This window comes from Mus pahari, chromosome 13, assembly GCF_900095145.1.
Source record: "Mus pahari chromosome 13, PAHARI_EIJ_v1.1, whole genome shotgun sequence".
Taxonomy (NCBI): Eukaryota; Metazoa; Chordata; class Mammalia; order Rodentia; family Muridae; genus Mus; species Mus pahari.
Window position 1 is genome coordinate 23,532,698 of NC_034602.1, and position 25,328 is coordinate 23,558,025.

Below are 25,328 nucleotides of genomic sequence, written 5' to 3' on the forward strand. Positions count from 1 at the left end.
AAAAAAAAAAAAAAAAAAAAAAAAAAAAAAAAAAAAAAAAGAAGCAGTAAAGGGGCTGGAGAGACAGTCCAGTAGCTAAGAGCAACTGGGGCCCTTGCAGAGGATCTGGGTTTGGTTCTCAAAGCCCACATGGCAGCTCACAACCCTAACTCTAGTTTTAGGGGATCTGATACTCTCTTCTGGCCTCCATAGGCATCACATACACATATATGTATGTAGGCCAAATGCACATAAAATAAAAAGCAGTTCTAAAGAAAACAAACAAACAAAAACAACCACAACAACAACAAAAAAAACCCAACCTACCCCTAGTATCCTAAAATGTGCCACAGGAAACTCAGGCCTATGTCTATACCCCCATCCCCCGTTAGGGACCCACCAGTGGTGGTTCCTCGTAGAGGGTGTCCTGCTCTGGGGGTACTTCATATGTAGGTTCTTCTTCTGTCTGGGCAGAAGACGGAGTGCTAGGCACTGGCTCCTCACAGACACCTGCAGCAAAGGACATAGCAGGTTGTGACCTTCTTCCAACACCTCTCCCCCACCCCCAAGCACACCTCCCCTCAGGGCTGTGCACAGGCTGTTACAAAGGTCTTGCCTGCTGCAGGCCGGGAGACAGGAGCCGTGGGTTCTCGGCCATAGGAGGCTTCTGGTTGAGTGAACTGCTTCTGCAGGAAGGGGCTCCTCAGCTTGCCTGAAAAAAGCCAGCAAATGTGTCAGTTATCACTTCAGACACACCTCCTGCAGTCTACAGACCCGCCTAAGTGGATCAGAGTGTGAACCAGAGCCCTGTGTTCTTTAGTGGTCAGAGTGATGTAGACCATGCTGCAGGACATGCTGCAGGACATGAGGGGACACCTGGACTCTAGGGGGCTCTCCTTACTCACATATCCTTTGTCACCCTGTAATACATGCATTAGAGGCCCCTGCATGGGACTCTGGCTTCCCCTCAGTCCACCCTGCTGTGTGGCAGGCCCAGAGGAGGTCTCACCTGGCTGCGAGCTGGTGACAGAGGTGGTGGACATAGCCCTTTCCTTCTGCTTGAAAATCTCTCGTGGGTGTGGGCCTTGCTGCCCAGCAGACTCCTGGGAGAAGCACAGAAGCACGCCTTGACCTGACTGCTCCTACCTCAGAAAGCAGGCCCTCAAGCTCTGCTAACAATGTGTGGGGTGGGGAGCACGGGGACTAGGAAGCAGAGGCACTGACAGGGCCGCTTCCCAGAGCTTCTGTCCTGGCTTCCCCGACTGGGTCTCTAATGTGCAGAGATGCACCTCAGGCCAAGCCTTCAATCCAAGATCAAGGATTTCACCAAGTAGCCAGGACAGATCCACATCAGCAAGCTCCCAGGTCCACGGAGGGAAGTCTCAAAACTCACCCAGTCCTGTCTGGCCCTGGACACCGCTTCCTGCTCCGGCTCACCCGTCCTGCTGAAGTTAGAGGGGCTGAGGCTCTCCAGCAGCTCCCCATGCTGCTCCCTCAGAACCACTGCCCCAGTGAAGGGGGGCTAACCTCGGGGGTCCAGCTGATCTGTGCTGTTCCTGGTAGCGCTGCTCCCGGCGGGCAGCCTCCTGCAGCTCTCGCTCGCGGCGCTCCTCCTCCAGCCGCTGCCGCTCCTCCTCAGCACGCCGCTTCTCCTCCAGGCGGCGGTTCTCTTCTTCCTTCTGCAGGGAGCTGCTCACTCAGCCATGTGCAGCCAGCCCCCTGGCCTCAACCCCTCCAGGGACTTGGTCCCTAAAGGACCAAGGTCAAGGAAGGGGCACTCTAGCCCTCCACGCCCGCCTGCAGTTGAACTAGCTATAAAGGGGAACGCCCACAAGGATGCCTGTCAGTGTGCCACCCTCACAACTGCGGCACTTACCTCGGCTTTGGCCCAGAAGTTATCCTTGCCAACTCTCTTGATCTCAGATATGGCATTGGTCTTCTGGTACACAGAGCCCTAGAGACGGCAGAGTACACGCTAGAGGTCTGGCGCCATGTGGAACGTCACACATGCCGTGAGGCAGGATAAAGGGGAGCTGATCTGCCAGCTCTAGAGAACAGGTGAAAGATACTAGGACTGCCACCCACGAGGGGACACAGCAAGATGTTCAGAAAAAGTCTAGGAGCGGGCTGGTGAGATGGCTCAGAGGGTAAGAGCACTGACTGTTCTTCCAAAGGTCCTGAGTTCAAATCCCAGCAACCGCATGGTGGCTCACAACCATCCACAATGAGATCCGATGCCCTCTTCTGGTGTGTCTGCAGACAGCTACAGTGTACTTACATATAACAATAAATAAATCTTAAAAAAAAAAAAAAGTGTAGGAGCACCCAAGAGGCCGAGGCAGAAGGTTCTTGAGTTCAAGGCCAGTCTGGCTTATGGAGCAAGTCCCTGTCTCAAAAAAAAAAAAAAAAAAAAAAAAAAACAAGAGCTGGAAAGATGGCTCAGCTGCTGAGAGCACTTACTGCTCTCACAAAGGACCAAGCCCGGTCTCCAGCACCCACATGGAGTAGCCTCTTTAACTCCAGTTCCGAGGATCCCAAACCCTTTTCTGTTCTCTGCAGGCACAGTACACATGTAGTGCACATACATATATGCAGGCAGAACACCCACACATATAAAATAAAAAAAAAAAGCCCAGGGAACCCATGCAGCAAGGTCATGGCATCCTGAGAACACTGGGTATATGTGCAAACATGTGGAGGCTGGTCCTCGCTGATGGGCACAGGAAAGGATTCTTATCCTAGACTCCTGGCAGCTCTAAAGCAGGCTGCTCCTCTGACAGCTGACAGCATCCAGGAGAGTCACCATGGATCCCAACTGTATGACTAATAAGTGATTTGCAGCCACGAGCTCCACGTGATGCCAGAAATGCATGCCTGTGTGGTTTCAGGCTCCATAATAAAACCAGCAGATGCTTTCCACAATGGCGGCTACCAGGGACTATCCAAGTCGTGCAGACACTGCAGCCCCTGTAGACTGTCTCAGCTGTAGACAGTGCTGCAGGGCCTTTGCCAAGCCTGTGGGGTTGGTGGCCAGCAGGGCTTAGGATTACCATCTAAAGATGCCAAGCAGGAGGAATTAATTACCTGGACATTAGGAACTACATTTCTGGTCCCTGCTCTCAGGCATGGAGGAAGATAATGGTGGGCAGGACTCACCACTGGGGCCTGTGGCCCTACATCCTGGAAGCAGCTGCTTTCCTTATGGAAGCTGTAGTTGGCCCCAGAGGCCTTGGCAACCTTCTCCATGATGCACTCAGGCTCCACATCCTCCTCAGCCCGGGCGTTGATGGTCACATGGGCACCCTAAAGCAGAAGCAGCACTTAAAGCACAGGCTTTAGGAGGGGACAGGCTAAAATCCTACTTGTCCACACAGTAAAGCCCAATGTTGCACACAAGACTCATGTCAGGAGACACCAGGCCCGCTCTCCCCAGTCATGGATCTTATAGTTCCTGACACCAGGCCCCACACTCTCCAGCTGTGAATGCTATATAGTTCCTACTGAGTTCAATACCTGCTCAGGCACCTTCCATCTATTCCTGTGACCTCGCTAACTGTTGTTATACATCTGACATGCTTGAGAGCTCACTGAGGATGTAGGCTCAGTAGCAGAGCACTCACCTAACTAGCACATGGGAAGATGTCTTTGATCTCAGCACTGCAAAAACCTTAAAATTTAATTAAGAGCTTACATGCTTCTGTCACCCACCAGATGGAAGGACTAAGGTATGTCTAAAATCATGTAGGCAGAAACTGAAGCCAGTTTCAAGTCTTCCTGCCAGGAACCAAGGAAATGCAAAAAATCAGCTGAAAACTGAGTTATAAATTGTGATTGAAAAGTGTCTTGGAAATTGGAAAAAATTACAGCTGTAGCATGAGTGACAAAGGTTGTAATAATGGGCAGGGAAGGATTGCATCAGAGGACATATGGGGCTCAGAGGGATACTTGGGGCAGGGCATCAGAGGGACACGGGGCAAAGCGTCAGCAGTAGAAGTGGGGCAGGGCATTGGCAGCTTGTTCCTTCCTCCAAGTCTTGCTGCTGTTTAAACAACCCTCCCCCTTTTTTGCTTTTAGTTTTATGAGACAATAGGCCTCACTGTACAGCCCTCGCTGGCCTGGAACTCAAAGAATCTGCCTGCCTCAGCCTTCTGAGTGCTGGAATGAAAGGTTGGGGTCACTATACCATTTGCTGCTAAACCATTCAGACAGAGCAATCCTAACAATACAAAATCCAGTACTCAGTCCCCCCGCACTCCATCGGTGCTGGAGTGGTCCTTACCTTGCCTACACTGAAGCCAGCGAGAGGTGGCTCTGCCCATACCCTGCTGTCTAGACAGAACCTTAGTTACAGCCCTGCTCCTGATTTCAGTCCCTTTCCAGTTCACCTGGACCAAGAATCTATAGTACTGGATCTTGCAAGGCCCTCTGCAGGGCTTGGTTTAGCACCTACCTTCAGGAAGTTGGCCATGGTGCTGACGTGGTTGGCACACGCTCCTTTCCGCACATCATTCACACCCTCGCCTGTCTGCAACACAAGCACAAACTGCATGAACCAGGCCTCCTCCAAAGCCACTTCCGGACCCATATTTCCCAGGAACCCAACAGTTCCCTATCTCTCCTAAGCGATACTCCCTAGTCCCTACTCCCCACTCCCAGCCAAAGCCATTCTCCCAAATGAGTCCCATGAATGAGATCAGTCCTTGCACTTCCCAAGGAGCTCAGGTTGTTCTCTGAGAAGTATGGCTGCTGGCTTCCCATGTGGGAACAGTTCTCATATACTCCCGATCTCCAACTAGGGAGATAGATTCTGTTGGAGCTCCTATATCTACACTCCTAGTGCTCTTGAACACAGCCTCAGCCCCTCTGCTCCGTCAAAACTACCACTGGGAAGGGGGACAGGGTGGGGATTTTTTGTAATCATTTCTAGTCCATTCTGCAGAAATGAATTGGAGGGTAAAGCAAAGCCAAGCAAAGCCAATCCTTGGTTCACAATGATGAACAGTCTAGTCTGCTCATTCACCCATTTACACCTAACAGGTCTGTCTGCTGACCTACTGAGTGGTGTCTGTTCCCAAGGGTCAGTCAAAGGGAAGCACACAAGGGGCTTCCCCAGTGGCTTCAGAGGGGTTGAATTCACATACCCAGTTGATGAGGACAAACTTGGGCAGGCCGGAGTTGGGGTCCTTCACCCTGCAGAAGGCGTACATCACCTTCCCGCTGTTGAGCTCCTCCACCAGCTCCTCCAGGCCTCCCTCTGCAGAGTCACAGAAAGGCTCAGAGGCAGCCTGCACCCCTGCCCACTGGTGCCTGGGACACTTCTACATCAGTGCTCACCCCACCTGCCTCAGAATTACTCTGGGGCCCAGGTTTAAAACCAAACTCTAAGGATGAACACGCAGCTCAGTGGGAGAGTGCCTGGCTAGCACACATCAGGTCCTCGTTCATTCTCCAGCACCACCAAATAATAAGCAAATAAATGACTATACAACCAGATTCTTGGGCATCAACCCCACTCAGCAGATTTAGTAGAGTTCTGACCAGCATGTTAGGCAGCTTTTTGTTTTTATCTATAATAGATTTTGTTTTTTAAACCACTCCTCTAAACTGAGAAGGGAACTAGAATTAAAAAAAAAAAAATGCTATTTATACTACACACTTGCCTTTTCTTCGTTATTTCCTTTTTTAACAAATGCTCTTGTGATAGGCCTTTCTGGCTGTCCTGGATCACTCTATGTAGAATAGGCTGGCCTCAAATTGAGACATCCTCCTGCCTCTGTCTCCTATGTGCTGAGATTAAAGGTGCGTGCCACTATGCCTACATATCACTAGATTTCTGTGACAATTTTACCAAGGCAGGCCTGCCTGGGACAACAGGCCTATAATGTTCCCTTGAAACAAGCTTGACTACCAGAGTCAGGCCTGAATATTCCAAAGATGAACAATTAGCTCAGCTCTCACATTCTTGCCTGGGGCCAGGATGAGCTGCCCTAAGCTAGTCTTCCCAGGTCATAGCAGAAGCCAGGTCAGGCATTTCAGCTACAGGGCTCCATAGAACCTAGGGCAGTCAGCATTCTGATGAACAACAGAGCCCTGCTTTGTGCCGGCAGGAAGCTAGGAATGCTGATATCCGCAACTCGCAGGCACCTACCATGTCACATGAAATGACCATTTGGTGGCAATTCTAGAAAGAGGATGTATCAGCAAGAATGGCTCACAGTGGAAAGGGACCTTTCTATCAGCAAGAGTAACTAAAGCCACACTCTCATTTGCCTGAGCAGGGAGCAGAGGGTGGTAAGGTAGGCTCCACAGGCAGTCATGCTAGCCTCAAGCAAGGGGAAGAGTCAAGGGTTTTAGCTGACAGGTCTGTCTCATAGCTCAGGCATCTCTGGATCGGCTGATTTGCCAGTTCATTCCTGTAGCGGACAAAGAATTTCTTCTGTATTTCTGCACAGACACCTTGACCACTTGCAGCAGCACTGCCTCTCCTAATGAGAGTCAGGTCTTTGGAGGTCCTTGCCCAAGAGCAGAGCAGTACAGAAGCAGAGAACATATTTATGGGCTTCCACCTGCACCACCAGCTTCAAGGCTGGCATCCTCAATGTGCAGTGCCCTGGTAAGGGCTGCCTGTGAGGTGGAAAGCAGCCTGCTTCTTAGCTAACAGTTCTGCCTGGCCCAACCAGAGAAGAACCATGTGAACTGCATCAGTGTGTCATGGCTGACATGGCTCCGGCCCTGGTCCTGGTCGATGCTGGTCTGCATTTAGATCAGGAGTAGCCCTTAATGGAGTCAACGTGGCAAAAGGTCTGCAGGGAAACTCAGCTGGGGAAGGGTCACTGTAGCTGAGCTGGAGGAAGGAGATGGCTGTGTACCCAGAGTCTTTTTTTCTGCTTCTGTGATGGCTTGAACATCAGCTGCGGTGGCCCAGAGTTAGTCACACTTCTCCTTTTGTCATCTCACTATGATACTGTTGTTTGGGTTCACACTCACCCCCTGTGCCAGCCACACGGATGTCATTGCTGTTGCCTTCATAAGTAAAAAGAGCCCTGCAAGGAAACAAAAGTGGGCTCAGTGACCAGCACTCAGGGCTCTGTACCTCCTCTGCACCTAGCACAGCAGGCGCAAGCTGCTCTGCACTGCCAGAGACTACTCAACAGCTACTCTGAGGCTAGCTACAGGACTTACTATAAGAAAACAACTGGGACTGGGGAAGGACATATGTACATATACTTAGGGGAGGATAAAAGCGGGAGGGTTATGTGCTCTTTCTACACACTAGTGAATAAAACACTCAGCTGGCTTTCAGGCACATAAATTTCCAAAGGCAAAAGATGTCTTCATATTCCTGAATCCAAATACCCAAAGGAGAAGCAGGAAGGAGAAAGGCACACTGGGTACTCCTGGGTGCGTACCGGCTCTGCCTTCTGTAGTCTGAGGGTAAAGCAGCAGGGCTTCCTGTCTTGAGATTCTCCTGGCAAACATGCACTTTACCAGGCAGATATAGCAACAGAAAGTAGACGATGACAACGCTGAGTCCCAGTTAAGACCACAGAGCCACTAAGGCTCTAATGGGCGCTGTGCAGAGGCTTGTTTTCCATCTACTGGAGCCTTACACCCGCGTGTCCCTGTGAGTGCCTCTGCACATGTACATTCACACATACACATTCGCAACACACATTTCGCCCCAAAATAAAATTTCCTGTTCAGAGATGTTTTTTTTTTCTTACCTTCAATAGAACCCTCACCTCTTCTTTTAAATCAGTGTGAACAAAGCATGGTATGTGTATGCTGACTGGACTGCAGCCATGAACAATCCCTAAAAGGTCTGACCCATGGAACTTACCTTCCCTACACCTGATGCAGAGTGTAATAGGAACCAGATGGGCACAGGTCACGCCAGGCTCTTCAGGGAGGAGGCTGAAGCTAGATTATAGATGAGAGAAACTAAAGCTATGGTTCTGGTCTACAGTGTCATGGTACCAGTTCTGTGTGTGACCTTTTTTGACTACCAAACTGAAGACTACCTCTTTTTGACAGTCTCTTTTTCTGCATGGCTTAATCCATTCATCAAAACATATGACAGCTAGGCACAAGGGACAGAAACAGGTCTACCGACCATGGCAGGGAAGAGATAAAGAACACACACACACACACACACACAGTCTATGAGGGTTCCTAGTATGTGTCTTATTTGTATCACAAAGAAATGAAACTGGGCGAGAGGCCAAAGTGACTATCACTTTAGTTTCAGGGGACTCCACACTCTTTTCTGGCCTCTCAAAGCATGCATGTGGCCCATGTACTAGGAATTCAGGAGTACCCTCTAAGAAGACAACCCTAGCATAGAGACATGAAGGACAAGAAGCAATCAAGATGATGTATAAGTATGTTCCATGCAGGGGAAGCAGCAAGACCAGAGGTTCTGTCTGATGAGGAACTAGCTTGCAGTTTTGAGGAAGAGAAAGACTTTGGTACAAGCGTGGTCAACAGGTGTGGCCAGAGAAGCAAGCAGGAGGGGCAACAGGAACCAGGGCAGACATGGCAAGAGTCTGGGCTTTACTAAAGTGCAACAGGAAGCCACTGCATTAATGGGCAGGGAAGTTAAGATGGCCCAGATATTCTCTCAGCTAGCGAGTGGGGACCTGCCACAAAAGTCTTGCTGAGTAATGACTGAAAGGGCTGCGACAGTGAGGGTGGAGGCCAGAGGCTCGTTCAACTGGAGCAGCAGCACCGTCTGCACACAGTACTGTAGGAAGCTGGGTAGTAGCGTGGCTGCTGGGGCAGATGAACAATGTATGGGGGAAAGAGCAAGCTCTGCACCCTCAGAAGGAACAGTGGGTGGATGAGGCAGGACAATGTCAGACCAAAGTGGAGCAGATGATTCTAGCAGGAGGCCTACTGTGTGCTCAGGAGACAGACACAGGTGAGATCATGGCCAACCTGGTCTATACAGTGAGTTGCAGGCCAGCCAGAGCTACAGTCTCAAAAGCAAGCAAGCAAGGTCAGTGAAGAGTTATCAGCGTGGATGAAGGGCACTAGGTTGTGAGGTGTCATCCCCCAAACAGTGATGGCTCCTGAGGAGACTAGAGGGCCAAAAGATAAAGAGGAGAGACAACACAGTAGAATAGAAGAGATGGTTGGCCAGAGTCCTGCAATAGGGGAAGTCTCAACACAGGCAAACTCAGTATAGCGCCCCCCAGTGCTGACCACAGGGTAGTGGTGGTCCCACCAGAACTCCAAGGTCCAGTTTGTGTTCCCCAGCATTTGTTCACCTGCCATACTCATCAGATGTCTCAGAAACTGAAGCACTAAAAACTGGGCTAACAGAAGCACGGTAAGTAAACGGAAAGCGAAAGAATTACTATGGACTGGTATGCATGCAGCAGAAAGCTCAAGCGGGCTCAGCAGGGCCACTCCCGAAACTTCAGATCTAGTTCACAGTACTGGAATGGCTCCTGGGGTGGTGAAGGAAGGATGGAGCCTTTTCTCAAACAGGTGACGGGATCCCATTTTCAGTCCCAGAACCAGGGACCCAGACCTGTGACATCCTTGACTGAGCCCTGTGTGAGCTCAGGACCTCCACCCCATTGCTTACGCCGCTTTCAAGGTCTCTTCCCGAACTCAGGGTTTAGAAGACGTGGTTTCCGCCTTCCAGGGAGTTGGGGAACTGCGCGGGACCCCTTTGTCCAGGGAAGTCCCAGAAACGCAAAGAGCCTGGCGGCGAAAAAGCACAACCAGGCAGAGACCTTCAGGAGCCTCTCAGGGCAGAGCCGACCGACCACTAGGTGGCAGGGGAGAGGCCCGGGGGTACTCGCCGGGGGACAGCGGTGGCGAGGGTGGGGTAGCATCTCGCTAGGCTTCAGGAAGGTGGACAGGTGATCTGCAATACTACGGCCACGCCGCGACCTCCACCTTCCCGCCCCGGCGCCTCTCCGGTCCCGCCTGGCTGCCTACCAGTCGGTCGGGGATTTCTCGGTGACTACGCGCACGTAGGCCTCCTGCAGCGCCGGCCCGTTCCGGCTCAGGTTCACCGCCATGGCACGCCCCACGCTCCCCGCGATGCAGCAGCTTCAGCTTTCTGCCGGTCTCCAGTGACGGCCGGAAGCCCCGCCCCGGAGGCCGGAAGCCTAGCCCTCTGACGTGCAGAAGCCGCGCCCAGGAGGCCGGAAGCGGAAGTGGAGGTTGCGAGCTAGTCTGCGGGTAACACCGAGAGCCGGGGTGCTGCTGAGTGGAGATCGGCGAGAGGCGGGCCCGCCCATAGGTCCTCGTCCGTCCGCATCTGCAGGGCGTGGGCTCGAGTTAGAGCTCCACGCTGGTTCTTTTCTCATTAGTTAATGTATTTTGTTTGAGAGCAAGCCTAGATCCCCAGGTCTCTACAGACTTGTACTCCTGAACCTGTATGCGCTCGGCGCCTCGGAAATTTCATCTGATCGTCGGACATGATGGCCTTCGCCTTTAACCCCAGCCTAGCCCGCAAGTTCCAGGACGGCGAGGGCTAGGCAGAGAAGCCCTGGTTGGAAAAACCAAAGAAGAAAAGAAAAAAAATGAATTTGCGGTGCTAGGCGTGGAGGTACTAGCCTGTGGTCCTAGCGCTCAAGTGACAGAGGCAGAAGCTTGCGTTCTAGACCGGCCTGGACATTGTCTAGGCCATCTAAATAAAGTAAAATAAAATATTTGATGTGATAGTGGGGTAATGAAAAGAGCCCGCTTTGTGCTTCACTTCTCTTTCCAAACAGTTGCCTGAACATCCCTATGAGAGACCATACTCTGTAGTCGTAAACTAAAATGAACCCTTATTTCTCTAAATTGCTTTTAGTTAGGGCATTTTATCACAGCAACAGAAATGAAGCTAGAACAGTGGGGGTCGAAGTTAAATTTAAAATGTTGCAAGGATGGGGCTGGAAGTGTTCCTGTATTTAATCTCAGCACTGGGGAGGCAGAGGCAAGCCTGGTCTACGCAGTGAGTTCCAGCCTGTCTCAAAGACGCAAAAGGGGGTGGAGGGACTGGAGAGATGGTTTGGTGGTTTAGAGCACTGACTACTCTTCCAGGGGATCCAGGATTGATTCCTAGCACCCATGTGGCAGCTCCCAGCCCTCTGTAACTCCAGTCCTAGCCCTCTTCTAGTCTCTGCTGGGAATAGGTATGGCCATGGTGCACTTGAACAATCACACAATATAAAAATAAGATGGGTGTGGTGGCACATGACTTCAATCCCTGAACCTGGGAAGCTAAGGCAGGTAGATCTCTGTGAGTTTGAGTCCAGCCTAGTCTACATAGTGGATTACTAGCTATAAGTGAGTCCCTGTCTTAAAAAAGTATTAAAAAGGGCTGGTGAGATGGCTCAGTGGGTAAGAGCACCTGACCGCTCTTCTGAAGGTCCGGAGTTCAAATCCCAGCAACCACATGGTGGCTCATAACCATCCGAACAAGATCTGACTCCCTCTTCTGGAGTGTCTACAGTGTACTTACATATAATAAATAAATAAATAAATAAATATTTTTAAAAAAGAAACTTCTGGCTGGGCAGTGATGGCGCACACCTTTTTTTTTTTTTTTTTTTTTTTTTTAGATTTTACTTATTTATTATATGTAAGTACACTGTAGACACTCCAGAAGAGGGAGTCAGATCTCGTTAAGGATGGTTGTGAGCCACCAATGTGGTTGCTGGGATTTGAACTCTGCACCTTTGGAAGAGCAGTCGGGTGCTCTTACCTGCTGAGCCATCTCTCCAGCCTGGTTGCACACACCTTTAATCCCAGCACTTGGGAGGCAGAGGCAGTTGGATTTCTGAGTTTGAGTCCAGCCTGGTCTACAGGGTGAGTTCCATGACAGCCAGAGCTACAGAGAAACCCTGTCCCAAAACCAAACAAAAACAAGAAGAAACTTCAGCTCCATCTAGCAAGCCCAAATTTTCCAAGAAAGGTAACGTTTATTGTGTGTATGGTATATGCACATGGGTGGGGGTGTATGCACACTAGTGTGCTGTTGGAGGCCAGAGGACAGTGTCAAGTGTCCTCTTTCATTGTCCACCCTGTTCCTTAGAAGCAGGTCTCTTACTGAGCCTGGAGCTAGACTGGTAGGCAGCAAGCCACAGTGATCCTCCTGTCTCCGCTGCTCCATAGTACTGATGTTATATACAGAGCCAAACCCAGCTCTTGAAGCAGGTGCTGTGTGTTTGAACTCAGGTCTTCAAGCTTGTGTGAAAAGTGCATTTTCCCACTGAGCCCTCCCCACAGCCCCAATAGTCATTTATTTGTCACAGATCACTTAAACCAGTGTTCTCAACTTTACTAATGCTGTGACTCTTTAATAGTTTCTCGTGTTGTGACCACCATCCATTAAAATGATCTCATTGCTACTTCATAGCTGCAATTTTGCTACTGTTATAAATGGTACTGTATATATCTGATATCTAATGTGCGACTCAAAGGTTAAGAACCACCGACTTGCACTTGGGAGGCAGAGGCAGGCGAATTTCTGAGTTCAAGGCCAGCCTGGTCTACAGAGTGAGTTCCAGGACAGCCAGGGCTATACAGAGAAACTCTGTCTTGAAAAACAAAGCAAAACAAAACAAAAATACCCCACCGACTTAAGCCCATGCATCTCTCTGATCTCTAGAGTCCACTAGGGAGAAAAAGGTCACATTACCCCACAGTTGGCTTTACAGATCTGCTTGCTGTTCAGTTACTGACCTAGGACTGGCCTTGGAAGTATAATATATACATATGTGGGTGTCATGGACCATTCACACAATGGCTTATCTTCACCATAAGAATTTTGACTCAAGAATCTTTCCACCAGGTTGACCGGAGCCAGGGGTACATGACATAGGAGGCCCTCCCTTCTCAGTGGTAGAGAAGCCAAAGGATTTGCCTGAGCACAGACTGCAAGTGTTCTAGCTGGTATACACGTTCATCTTAATTATGCAATCAATTAGAGAAAATTTCCACTGGGACCCCCAGGGCCCAATTTTTCCTCTTTCTCCTACTTATTCTCTAGTAGCAAGGACTGGCTTGGAGACTGTGCGGAGTTATAAACTACTATGCTTGAAAGATTTAAGTATGGATGCTTATAGCACTAACACCACATTGGACCAGGCGGTTCCCCTCTGCTGGCCTTTGATGTGAAACTGCCCATTTCATGGCTAGGTTATCATCTACAAAGTGCTGTGTGCTGCCGAGCTTAAGTGTATGACTTCACACAGCACATGGTGCTGCAGCTTGGGAGGGAGCATGTGGTAACAGCTTTGCAGGACACTTCAGTAGAAAAATCTTAAAAAACAGAAATGTAAAGAGCAACTCTCAATAGGCCGAGAAGCAAGGAACAAAGACTAAGCCCCCGAAGAGACTGTGGTAAGGACATCTTAAATGTGTGCAAATGCAGGACATCGCTCAAGTGCTGAGAACGGTACTCTCACGGGCACTGGTTAACTTGTATTGTGGACAGTCTTATGTGGCCGAGGCTAGCCTTGAACCTCCTTCCTCCACTTCCTCCTGCATACTGAGGTTATAGGTACGCATAACCATGACCAGCTGCGTGTTTTTAAAGCAAACCAATCTCCTTTGGCTGATTCTCAAGTGTCAGGTCTTCAGACTTCTTTCTCCTTGCTCTCAAAGGCCTTACCTAGTCTTTTAGTGACAGAATTTTCTCTTCTCTAGCCTTTCTGATTCACCAATCACTATTCCATGGGGATAAGCCAGCCTTATAACCAAGTCAGAAGACCAAGTTAAGGTTAGGTGCTACGGGTATACCTGTTTTCTCTCGGTATTGGCCAATGAATCTCTTAGGCCAGCCTGGACTATGTTGTGAGAGCTCATCTAAAAAACAAAACAACACTCTGTGGAAACTCTTTGCATGTCCTCCCTTTCTGTAGTCCTTTCTAGAAACTTCTTTCCTAGGCAGAAGACTTAAGACAGGAGGATTCAAGACCTACTCAGGCTACATAAAAATCCTTTAAAAAAAAAAAAAAGCAATTCTTTTATACACACAGATACACTCACCCTTGTGTCTTCCTCAGTAATTAATCTCAAAGCTCCTTTTTTTTTTTTTTTGGTTTTTTGAGGCAGGGTTTCTCTGTATAGCCCTGGCAGTCCTGGTACTCACCCTGTAGTCCAGGCTGGCCTTGAACTCAGAAATCCACCTGCCTCTGCCTCCCGAGTGCTGGGATCAAAGGCGTGCGTGGGCCACCAGAAGCAGCCAAGCAGTTAAAGAGCGATCTCATCTCTGAAGAACCCAGTAAGCGGGGACTAGACAGCTACAGGGTACTTGCATACATAAATAACTAAATCTTTTTTAAAATAAGAAGACTTGTTACATTTATTTTCTTCTAACAGAAAAAAAAAGGAGACTTAAATGTCAACTGTCGCTTCCGAAGGCAATTCCTTTTTATTTCCATTTAAATTCCCTCCTTCCTTGTGTTCCAGATTGTGAATGGCTTATGCTTGGATTTCACATTAAGTTTCCAGTGGGAAGCCGGTAGAGGAAACCTCATTACATACAAAAGCATAACCCGAATCCCCCCATGTCTGAGAATTCCATCCTTTCTTGGGTGTTGCATGGTTTAAATGCCCCGATGCTCCTCGTTCGCTGTTTGCAGCATGGAGCACTATGGAGGAAGGTGGCAGAAGATGGCTTTCAGGGATGCTGTTCCAATTTCCAGGAGCCTCCAGGGCATAGTGGTACTCCTTAGGACATGGGCCCACTCTGCCTGCCCTTAGGAAAGCACTGTGCTCGAAAGGCAAAGGGTATGTGGTCAGGGGGCAGACTGGGCCCCTCTACAGTGCCACAGTGAGTAGTGGCACCATTTGAGGACAAGTACGGGAGGCATGCATGGCTTGGTTCCCCAGATGGATTCTAGTGTAACCAGGAAGACTGTAGATCATAACAGTGATTGCTGATTTGGCATCAAAGGTGTGGTACTGTCAAGGCCGAAATGGCTGAAAGTGGCACCAACATGCTGTAGCTACAGAGGTGAGTGCCAACACGTGTGTGAACACAGGATGTTCTGTGAGTGCCTTAGCCAAGAGCTCAGAGCTTCACAGGAAGGCCACTCTGCCTGGCAAGCTTCTCTTGGACAGGGTCTTCTATGGAGCCTTCGAGGCACTTACATAGCATATTTCTGTGTCCACTCTCTTGCTAGTCTGTTGTACCTAGAAGAAAAAAGCAGACAGAACAGAGCTCACTTGAAATGAGGATCCTTTCAGTGTGGAGCAGAGAACGGAAGGGGGACGCTGCTGCCTGTCAGGCATCTGGGGCTGATGGGTGAGTGAAACAAAGGCCACCTGGGAAAGGAGCACTTCAGCCAGGAGGGACCTAGGTGGTTCCTGTTGCTCCTCCATAACTAACGGTGGTAGAACATGCAATAATGCAATCTCATCTTTCCTCTCTATATCCTTCACATGAACACAAGATGTGGAAGGAGTTCAGCTTGGAATATTCCAGGCTGTCTGGCACACAAAACTCCAGAATGGTGGCATAGTCTGTGAATCCATGCGACCTTCTGTACTGGGTCACCTGTGTATTAGCTCCCTTGACTGTTTGCCATGACACACCATCTACTTTGTGGGGCTGTCGGGAGGACTGGACAAGCTTATGTAAGGCTTATGCATGGGCCATGCCTGGTACCTAGGGAGGGCTCTGTATGTATGTGCATTTACCTGTATAGTGTAACAAGAACTGATGCCATACAACAGTAAATCAGAAATGTGTAGGGGACACTGAGAAAATAGCTCTATCTAAAACAGTCCTACTAAATGTTAAAATAAATACAGCTTAAGCCATGCATAGTGGTGCCCTATGATCCCAGCATCAAGAGGCAGAGGTAGGGGGACAAGGTCAGACAGGGCTATTCACTGAGACCCTGTCTCAAACACACCACCACCACCACCACCACCAAAACAAACAAGCAAAACTCTTCAAATACAGTCAGTTTAAACGTACTTTGATTGTTACTGGGAAACTTTACTAAGGAAATCAGATTTATAAAGACCTCAAGAAAAATTCTGGAAAAAAAATCACTTACTATACTAATCTCTTTAGATAAAAAATACCTTATCAACTAAAAGATTTATTGAAGATAATCTTTAAAAGATTGGATACTGGGGACTGGAGAGATGGTTCAGTGGTTAAGAGCACTGGCTGCTCGCAACCTTCTGTAATTCTAGTTCCAGGGGATCCAATGCCCTCTTCTTGCCTTTGTAAGCACGTGGTGTACATACATACATGCAGGCAAAACACCCATATACATAAAAATCTTAACAACAACAACAACATCCAGATTCAGACCCACATTCTAGGCCGTCCATTAGCAGGACCACCACACTTGAGCCCCTGCTCAGAGACTGGACACTTGTTAGTGACTCCTGCATGTGCTTCGGCAGCCAAGCTTCCGTGCAGCATTGTGCTTGGCCACGGGAGGGAGGTCTCCAAGTCTGGGTCTAGAAACAAGTGGGTGCACAGCTGGCAGTGAGGGCTGGGTCTTCCGATCAAACAGCCACACACTTGAGACTTCTATCTTAATCAGCAAGCTAACCTTGGCAGTGTTTCCCACCCTGACTGGCTCATCTGGGGGTGTTCAAGCAACTCCCTTATTTATTTCATAACCTTTTAATTTAATCCAGACTTTTCTTGTCATATTCTTCTGAGTCCTTTGCTGACTGAGCACTGCCTTGGCTTGTCCTCAGGTCAGGGCTTGACAGGATTTAGGATTCAGCAATAGCAGCTGGTGAGTTATCCAACAGAGCAAAGTGCTTTTATCCCTTCTCCCTCCTCTGGTCAAAGGACATGTTAGTTATAAAGGCAGGCAGGAGGCTCAGCCCAGGGCACACCCACTGCATACATGGGCTTGGCTTGGGCAGGAAGATGTCCGTGGGAACCTGGGCAGCTGCACACAAAGCCAACCCAAACAGGGCGCATACTTCTCTCTGTCGGCCTTGTAAGTGTGGGCTATTTCTGGCATCAGGGTAGGGGTCGCAGAGCAGAGAGCAGATGGACAGGAGAACTAGGAAGAGAAGAAAGGGTCAGTTCAGCTGAGGCCCTGAGGCGTGGGTTCCTTGTGGGCCCAGTGAACATCCTCAAGTACAATTTCTGTTTCCTCAGCACTCCAGTTTAAGGATTCTGTTCAAGTCACGGTAATATTTGATGTAAAAACACCAGCAGGCCACACATTACAGTGTAGTCACAGCACACCGTTCTGGGGTTCCTCCTTCCTCCATGTGGTCCTGGCCTTCACTTCCCTCTTCACACTCTTCCAACCCCCTGTGTGTACCCACACCACACATCTTCAGTGCCCCAGCAGCCCTTGTTTACTGATAAGAAAACGGGAATTCAGAATGCTGAAGTCAGAGACTCTGAACCAGGACTGCAAGACAGGTCTATCCCCTCACCGCTGCGTCTGTGCCCCTGGGTTGAGGACAACGCAGAGGACTTGGACAAAGGAAGTACTTTTCCAGGTCTTGCTGAGCAACAGATGAAATGTAGAGAACAGTATTTGTGCTTCGCCCTAAGTCTACCATGACTCAAACCAAACTGGCTTCAGTGAGCCCAATGTCCCGACCATAGTTTCCTACAGGCAGAGCTACCCATGGGAAGGGCAGAGTCCGTTAAGGAAGGCACTCAACTCTTCCGATGTTCTGAAGCCGGGCACTCCAGGGCTGCGGACACCCCTCCGCACCACTCAGGGCGGCCTGTCCTTTCCCAAGAGCCCTTGCTACTATTCCCCTTTCCCCTGCCTTTTCTGACTCCTTACCTAAGATGTCACTGGCCCTGGAGGCTGGCAGACTCTGATGGCTGCCCCTGCCTTTACTGGGCAGCAGGATAAGGCTGCCTCCCTGAGGCACAACCCAGAAAAGAGGCATTCTGGCAGAATGCTGGCCTGTTTCCTAGATGTGTGGAGTACACTGTGATCCTGCACTGTACACGGCTCTGTCCTTCTGGGTTTTCCACATCTAGCTCTGCAGGCCTCTTGGTTTTCTTTTTTTTTTTTTTCATTCCAAAGCCTGACCTGCCTGTTGTCCCATAGTCTGAGGCCTCTCCCAATGCCCAGAGCCTTATGCTCCTCATACTGAGTGTGGGTGGCTTGTCCCACACCTGTACCTGTACTCAGTCTCTGTTCCAGAGCACCCAGCATTCTATAGCATGGTTTAGATTGGATTTTTTTGTTGTTGTTGTTTGAGGCGGGGGTCCCTCCTAGGCTGGCTCTGAACTCTCGATGATCCCCCATCTCCTGAGTGCTTTGATTATAGGTGTGCAGCTTGAATTCTTAATGCTGTCCACCAATAAGCTCATTAGCACTTGTCTTGGGAAAGAAAAATGTCTTCAGACTGGCGATCAGGCCGTGTATTTGACCTTTCAGAGATGACTCACAGTCTGTGCTGGTCTGCAGATGAAGAAACGTTTCCTTGTTGCTTTCCGACTTTTAGGTGAAAATGCAAGTAAAGTTGATGCTATCTTCTTGTACCCATTTGACATGACAGTCCAAAGCACTGCAGAACAACTGATGACTGAGGATTACCAGGGCATAGGAACTGTGCTCCACAATGCCCTCATCGCCTTACGGTGTGGAGAATGAGGGAGTCACAGAACTGGGCAGGGCTATGTGATCTGGGGAAGCCGTCTGCTCTTCCTCAGCTTCCGTGTCCACTAGTCAGCACGGGGGACTGGGAGACCAGCATGCTCAGTCCATACCAGTGTCTCTACCTTTAGACACAGTCAGTGCTGGGGACCACTGTGACCTCAGGATGTCCAGGCAAATGCTGCCATTGCTGTTGATATTAGGGTGATAGATTCTGGTAGTGAAAGCAACCTGTAAAAACAAGACATCAAGTTAGATAAGCCATAGGGAGATCTAGGAAATAATCCAGGTGAAGAGGAAGCAGCTACTGCCGAGCTGTGTTGGCAGTATTCCCAGCCCAGCTTCTAACGGGGCACACCCAGGCAGGCAACCTTAAGGGAAGCAAAAGCACCCAGGCCCATTTCTTACTGCATTCTCATCTTGAACATGGCAAACTGATGCCAACCTCCCAGTGCAGTGTGCTGTGAATAACAGAGTGGGAGGATGAACCCAGAAGCCCAAATATCTATGAAAAAACAACTCTAATTATGGTCACAATGAAGAAGCAGTCAGCATAAGAAACAGCCAGATGAAATTCACTACTCACTCTCTGCTTAACTACTTTAGTTGAGGTGGCTTAGATGTTTTTTGTTTGCTTTTATGAGACAGGGTCTCATTATGTCGGTCTGGCTGTCCTGGAACTCACTATGCAGAGCAGGTTAGCCTCAGATTCACAGAGATCCGCCTGCCTCTGCCTTCTGCTGGGATTAAAGATGTGTGCCACTGTGTCCAGATGAAACTTTTTATTTCAGCTATCATGGGTTTGGGCTGACCACCAAGCGTAGACATTTTGTTGCATCTGTTGTGCCGTGGGACTAAGATGTAGCATTAACAGGTCATCCCAAGCCCCACCCCTTTAAGCTTCTCTTCTCTGAGTTCACCTCTCAGTCGTAGGCCACAGCACCTTGACCTGCCTCACCCCTTCTGATCTGACTGTAAGCAGGACCAGGCCTGGGTAGTGCATGGACAAGAGCATCTAGTGGTCACATGCTTACGACGGGCCTCTCCCAAATGTTTAGGCAGCGTATGTGTCACCTAGGCTGACATACAACTGAGCAGGTGTCTAACTTTATATCTTGTACCAGTTTCCTGAGTGCTATGGCTGTTCCCCACCACAACCAGCTCACACATCATGTCTTTATTTATTTATTTTTTTTTTTGGTTTTTCGAGACAGGGTTTCTCTGCGTAGCCCTGGCTGTCCTGGAACTCACTTTGTAGACCAGGCTGGCCTCGAACTCAGAAATCTGCCTGCCTCTGCCTCCCAAGTGCTGGGATTAAAGGCGTGTGCCACCACACCTGGCTACATCATGTCTTTTTTTTTTTTTTTTTAAAGATTTATTTATTTATTATATGTAAGTACACGGTAGCTGTTTTCAGGCACTCCAGAAGAGGGCATCAGATCTTGTTACAGATGGTTGTGAGCCACCATGTGGTTGCTGGGATTTGAACTCCAGACCTTCAGAAGAGCAGTCGGGTGCTCTTACCCACTGAGCCATCTCACCAGCCCTACATCATGTCTTAATAACAATCTCTCTGGATCTGATTCTCTTGTCGGGAACATGCTGATGTGCCCTGGAGACATCTATATGCATGCTGCAGGGAATGGCATAGCCACTGCCAGCTAGAAACAGCATCTGTGATCATGCTGTCTGGGGCCTCCTGACAGGCCCTGTGGAGGGGAGGAAGGGCTCATGAAGTACATAATACCTCCAGTGGGTGGCCCAGGAGGAGGACTGCTGCGAAAGGGGAGAAAACTCATTTGTTTCTTTCTTTTTGTATGAGTTATTTTACATGAGTACACTGTTGGGGGCTGGCGAGATGGCTCAACAGGCAAGAGCACTGACTGCTCTTCTGAAGGTCCTGAGTTCAAATCCCAGCTCACAACCATCTGTAATGAGATCTGACGCCCTCTTCTGGTGTGTCTGATGACTGCAACAGTGTACTTATAATAATAAATAAATCTTTGGGCTAGAGTGAGTGGGCTTGACCAAAGTGAGCAGAGTCCTAAATTCAATTTCCAACAACCACATGAAGACTCACAACCATCTGTATAGCTACAGTGTACTCATATACATAAAATAAATAAATACATCTTAAAAAAAAAAAAAAAAGAGTACACTGTTGCTGTCTTCAGACACACCAGAAGAGGGCATCAGATCTTATAGCAGATGGTTGTGAGCCACCATGAGGAACCTCTGGAAGAACAGTCAGTGATCTTAACCGCTGAGCCACCTTTCCAGCCCCCAAGAAAATTCATTTAAAGACTTATTCATTCTTATTTTCTGTGCACGAGCATTTTCCCTGCAGGCACCATGTGTGTGCAGTGCCCACGGGGATCTGAAGAGGGAGGCTGACACGCACAAACTGGAGTTATGGATGGTTGTGAGGTGCTACGTGGGTATGAAGACTCAAACTTGGGTCCTCTGGAAGAGAGGCAAAAGTTCTTAACCACTGAGCCATCACCGCAGCCTGGGAGAGATACTTTTTTGATTGTCTAGTCACCCCTATGTTGCCTGTTCTTCCAGAGCTAACTTCTGTTCCTTTCAGGAACCCCAGCTGAACTCCCTGCTCACCAAGCTAGCCTTGGGTGGCGTCATTCTTGTGTCTGTCTGCCACAGTCACCCAGTCTAGGCTGGATACATATCTCCCCAGGAAACTAAGCTGACCCCAGAGTTGCTATGGAGCCCATGATTGATCCTCCACACCAAGGACACGTGCATTTTAACTGTCTAAGGAACAGGGTGAGAATCAGGTCTCCCTTCAGTCCTCCTCTACCAACTCTACCAATGAGCCCTAAAATATACTTAAAAAAGAGCGTGCAAGGGCCGTGTGAATGCGGATCTGAGGATCTTCTACCTCATGCTTTTCTCAGGCAGGGCCTGACTTCAAAACTTCAGCTGTTATCTGTCTCAGTGTCTTTTATAACCACCACACAGTCTTGTCCAATTTCTCCTAGGGTGAGAAAATCCTTGTCTAAACACTGATACATTTTCTTTAAAGGTAAAAGGTAAACCCTTTACTCTTTTAAGAAACACACCAAAAAAGAAAGAAAGAAAGAAAGAAAGAAAGAAAGAAAGAAAGAAAGAAAGAAAGACACCAACTGTATAGTATGTGCCACCATGCTGTCTTTATGATTTCAGACAGGTTTTCCCTATGTAGCCTAAGCTGGTCTCAAACTTGAGATTCTCCTATCTGAAGCTTCTAAATATTGGGACCATAGATCTGTATTAGGATTTTTGATGTTTTTTGAGGTAGCGTTTCATGTACCCAGGCTGGCCTTGAACTTCTGATCTTTCTGGATCTACCTTCCAAAAACTGGGATTACACGCATAAGTTATCTCACTACCTTTTGCAATATAATTATTACTAATATTCTAATAATAATAATAGTGAACACAGAACATGTATGGAGGTAGACGCCTACTTTCTTTTATTTATTTATTTATTTATTTATTTATTTTTTAAATTTGTTTATTTTTGGTTTTTTGAGACAAGGTTTCTTTGTGTAGCCCTGATTGTCCTGGAACTCACTCTGTAGACCAGGCTGGCCTCGAACTCAGAAATCCACCTGTCTCTGCCTCCCAAGTGCTGGGATTAAAGGCATAAACCACCACTGCCCGGCCAAGGCCTACTTTCATTGGTTGTTTCTCAAAGTTGCCTCTGTCAAGTTCCTTACCTGATGCCCACATAGTGGCTATGCAGACCCCACTCTCAGCTGTAACACCTGGGCCTCCTCTCCCCCACAGGAATTTCCTGCTCACAAAGGCTTGCTCTCTTAAGGTGTCCATTGTAGTTGCCTCCCTGCTTGAACTTCAGCAGTGCCTGCTCATTAGAGGAATATCCACTGCCACCTGGCTCTGGGTGCCAGCCACTGCTTGTGTGTCTTTTTTGGCATGTCTCTGTATTCAATTTATGGACAGGTAAGCTCAACTGAGTGTGGGAAGCCCTGGTGTGAAGAGCCATGTGCAAGAACAAGATAAGCTGCAGACAGGCCCTCCCAACAATACACCTAGCCCCAGGCTGTTGTGGATTGGTTCTAATGCTATTTTGTTAATTCGGCTCCCAAAATTACATGGGAACACACACCTCTGCCTGTAAGATGCTGAGGGTGAATAAAAGTTGCCCGCAGCCAATGGCAGGGTAGGGAGACAGAGGCAGGATGTTAGATTTCCTGGGAAGGGAACCCTCACCCTCACCACCAGGAAGAAGAGGTTTTCAGAACTGTCATGCCAGGGAGTACAGAGATCAGGCCTGAGAGCTGGAGACGTGACAGGGACAGCCACGTACGAGCCTGGCAAGAGTGTCCCCAGGGGCCCCTGCCCTGAGTAGGTCTGGGGTAGCAGAGATGAAATACAGATTTTAGTAAGTAATATTATTCAGGAGTTTTGAGGGGAGGCACTAGCAATGTGGAGGTTGGGAAGTGGCCCAGCTGGAGCTCCTTATTAAATAGAAGGCTGCATGTGTGTATGTGTCTTTCATCCGAGAATTCACAATTGGGGCAGCAGCAAGAAGCACACGCACACGCACACCTGCCGGACTTCAGAGTAACCATACTATTCTTACAGATGGTGTCCAACCTGTAGGCTCGAATTTGCCATTAAAAATTAGCCGGAGATGCTTGAAAGGAGGTGGGAGAGTCGGTTTCTTGGCAGAGCTGCAAGTTTTGCATCTATATGGGTTTGGAGCTAGAACAAAAGATGTGCTAACTGGTGCACAAAATTCTGGGGTTTGTGGGTTAAGGATGAGACACACCCTGGCTGAGGTCGACAAAACTTGGTGGTGGCAATTTACCCTGAGCCCTTCTCAAAGGCTTCTGGCTGCCTCAGAGAGTTTGAATGCAAAGGTACTGGGAGCCCCTGCTGTGCAAAGAGACAGGGTACTGAAGGCAGAGAGAAGCAGAGAGCAGAGGCTGCTTGCCTCCAACAGTTAAACAAAGGATAGAGATGAATGAAATGTGATTTGTTTTTAAGGATAGAAAGAGTACAGTGGCAATTGTTTAAGTGCTTTTAAGTATACTGAAATAAAGAAATCCAGGCTTTGATCTTAAATGTAGGACACAGAGGCACTGAGATAGAACAGAATGAATGAGTGAAATGCTTTAGATGAAATTTGAGAGAGGGGCAGCACTAGAGGGTTGGAGGGGGTGTTTGAACGTCGTCTACATGGGAATTCTGGGATTGCTTAGCCTGGTATGACAAATATATGGCCTAAAATAGGCTCTTATAGAAATATAGAAGGGAATTTAATTGAAGTTAAATACGTAGGAAAAGACAGAATGTTAAATAAAAAGGGATATTAATTTCACAGAAGGGAGAATTTAAGTATACATAGATGAATAAATAAATTGAGGCTTTTGATCTTAAATTGTAGGTCAAGAGCAGGGGATAGAGAGAATGACCTTACCTCAGATAGACAGTAAAAACTTAGGCCTTGATCTTGTATAAGAACAAGGCAGGAGATAGTAGAGAAACACTGTCTCAATGTATAACGGTAATTGCTTAGATTGCTTTATATTAATTTAACTTTTATAAAGAAAGGGGTGGGGCAGGAGAGATGGCTCAGCAGTTAAGACTACTGACTACTCTTCTGAAGGTCCTGAGTTCAAATCCCAGCAACCACATGGTGGCTCACAACCATCCGTAACGAGATATGATGTCCTCTTCTGGGGTGTCTGAAGACAGCTACAGTGTACTTACATATATAAATAAATAAATCTTAAAAAAAAAAAAAAAAAGAGCCGGGCGTGGGGGTGCACACTTTTAATCCCAGCACTCGGGAGGCAGAGGCAGGCAGATTTCTGAGTTCAAGGCCAGCCTGGTCTACAGAAGTGAGTTCCAGGACAGCCAGGGCTATACAGAGAAACCCTGTCTTGAAAAAAAACAAAAAAACAAAAAAAAGAAAGAAAGAAAGAAAGAAAGAAAGAAAAAGGTGATGTATATCCACAGAGATATTAATCTCCATAGAAGGCAGAATAAATGAAAACTGATTTATTTTTAAGGATAGAGAGGAGAAGACTAAGAATACACTTACACAGTAAGTAGAAGGGGATTTAATTGAAGTTAAATACATAGGAAAGGATGTTAATTTAAATTATATGAAGAGAAAGGGGACTGTGATGGTTTGTATATGCTTGGCCCAGGGAGTGGTACTATTTGGATGGAGGCATGGCCTTGTTGGAGTAGATTTGCTACTGTGGGTGTGGGCTTAAGACCCTCACCATATCTGCCTGAAAGTGAGTCTTCCACTAGCAGCCTTCAGATGAAGATGTAGAACTCTCAGCTCCTCCTACACATGCCTGCCTGGATGCTGCCATATTCCCGCTTTGATGATACTGGACTGAACCTCTGAGCCTATAAGCCAGCCCAAATTAAATTAAATGGTGTCCTTTATAAGACTTGCCTTGATCATGGTGTCTGTTCACAGTAGTAAAACCCTAAGACAGGGACATATAGACCCACAGAGATATTAATCTCCATAGAAGGGAGAATTTAACTGTATACAGATAAATAAATTTAGGCCTCGATCTCATTATTAGAAGTTAATCAAGAACAAGGCAGGGGATAGTTAAAGAACACTGTATCAACGGATAATAATATTTGTTTAGATTGCTTTGCATTGTTTTAATTATCAAAATGCATGTGGTTTTAAGTTTGGTGGTTATGATATTAAAAATCCTCTCGGAGAGAGGTCAAGATAGAGCAAGCCTGAAGAAGGAGGCTGCTAATTTGAATTGAAGGGAA

General features: G+C 48.1%; 2 protein-coding genes across 3 annotated transcripts in view; both read right to left on the minus strand.

The window, feature by feature from the left end:
* The window catches only part of Dbnl (drebrin like), a 12,079-nt gene extending 1,994 nt beyond the window's left edge, over nucleotides 1-10,085 (minus strand). Inside the window, exons 1-11 of one of the 2 annotated variants that reach the window (XM_021210396.2) lie at nucleotides 9,931-10,072; nucleotides 6,967-7,022; nucleotides 5,121-5,233; nucleotides 4,430-4,504; nucleotides 3,136-3,282; nucleotides 1,856-1,933; nucleotides 1,507-1,658; nucleotides 1,373-1,424; nucleotides 989-1,082; nucleotides 596-691; nucleotides 380-489 (exon numbers count right to left, since the gene is read on the minus strand). In XM_021210396.2, the coding sequence (XP_021066055.1) occupies nucleotides 380-489; nucleotides 596-691; nucleotides 989-1,082; nucleotides 1,373-1,424; nucleotides 1,507-1,658; nucleotides 1,856-1,933; nucleotides 3,136-3,282; nucleotides 4,430-4,504; nucleotides 5,121-5,233; nucleotides 6,967-7,022; nucleotides 9,931-10,013 (1,056 nt within the window). In that variant the 5' untranslated portion in view covers nucleotides 10,014-10,072. Of the gene's footprint in view, nucleotides 1-379; nucleotides 490-595; nucleotides 692-988; nucleotides 1,083-1,372; nucleotides 1,425-1,506; nucleotides 1,659-1,855; nucleotides 1,934-3,135; nucleotides 3,283-4,429; nucleotides 4,505-5,120; nucleotides 5,234-6,966; nucleotides 7,023-9,930 lie in introns of both variants that reach the window. The other variant, XM_021210397.1, reaches the window with a different exon arrangement.
* Nucleotides 10,086-14,344: 4,259 nt separating this feature from the next.
* Ube2d4 (ubiquitin conjugating enzyme E2 D4 (putative)) overlaps nucleotides 14,345-25,328 on the minus strand; it is a 22,478-nt gene continuing 11,494 nt past the window's right edge. The window contains 4 exon segments of the mRNA XM_021210213.2: nucleotides 14,345-15,126; nucleotides 16,894-16,932; nucleotides 16,934-16,976; nucleotides 18,674-18,779. Coding sequence (XP_021065872.1) covers nucleotides 15,081-15,126; nucleotides 16,894-16,932; nucleotides 16,934-16,976; nucleotides 18,674-18,779 — 234 coding nt within the window. The 3' untranslated portion in view covers nucleotides 14,345-15,080.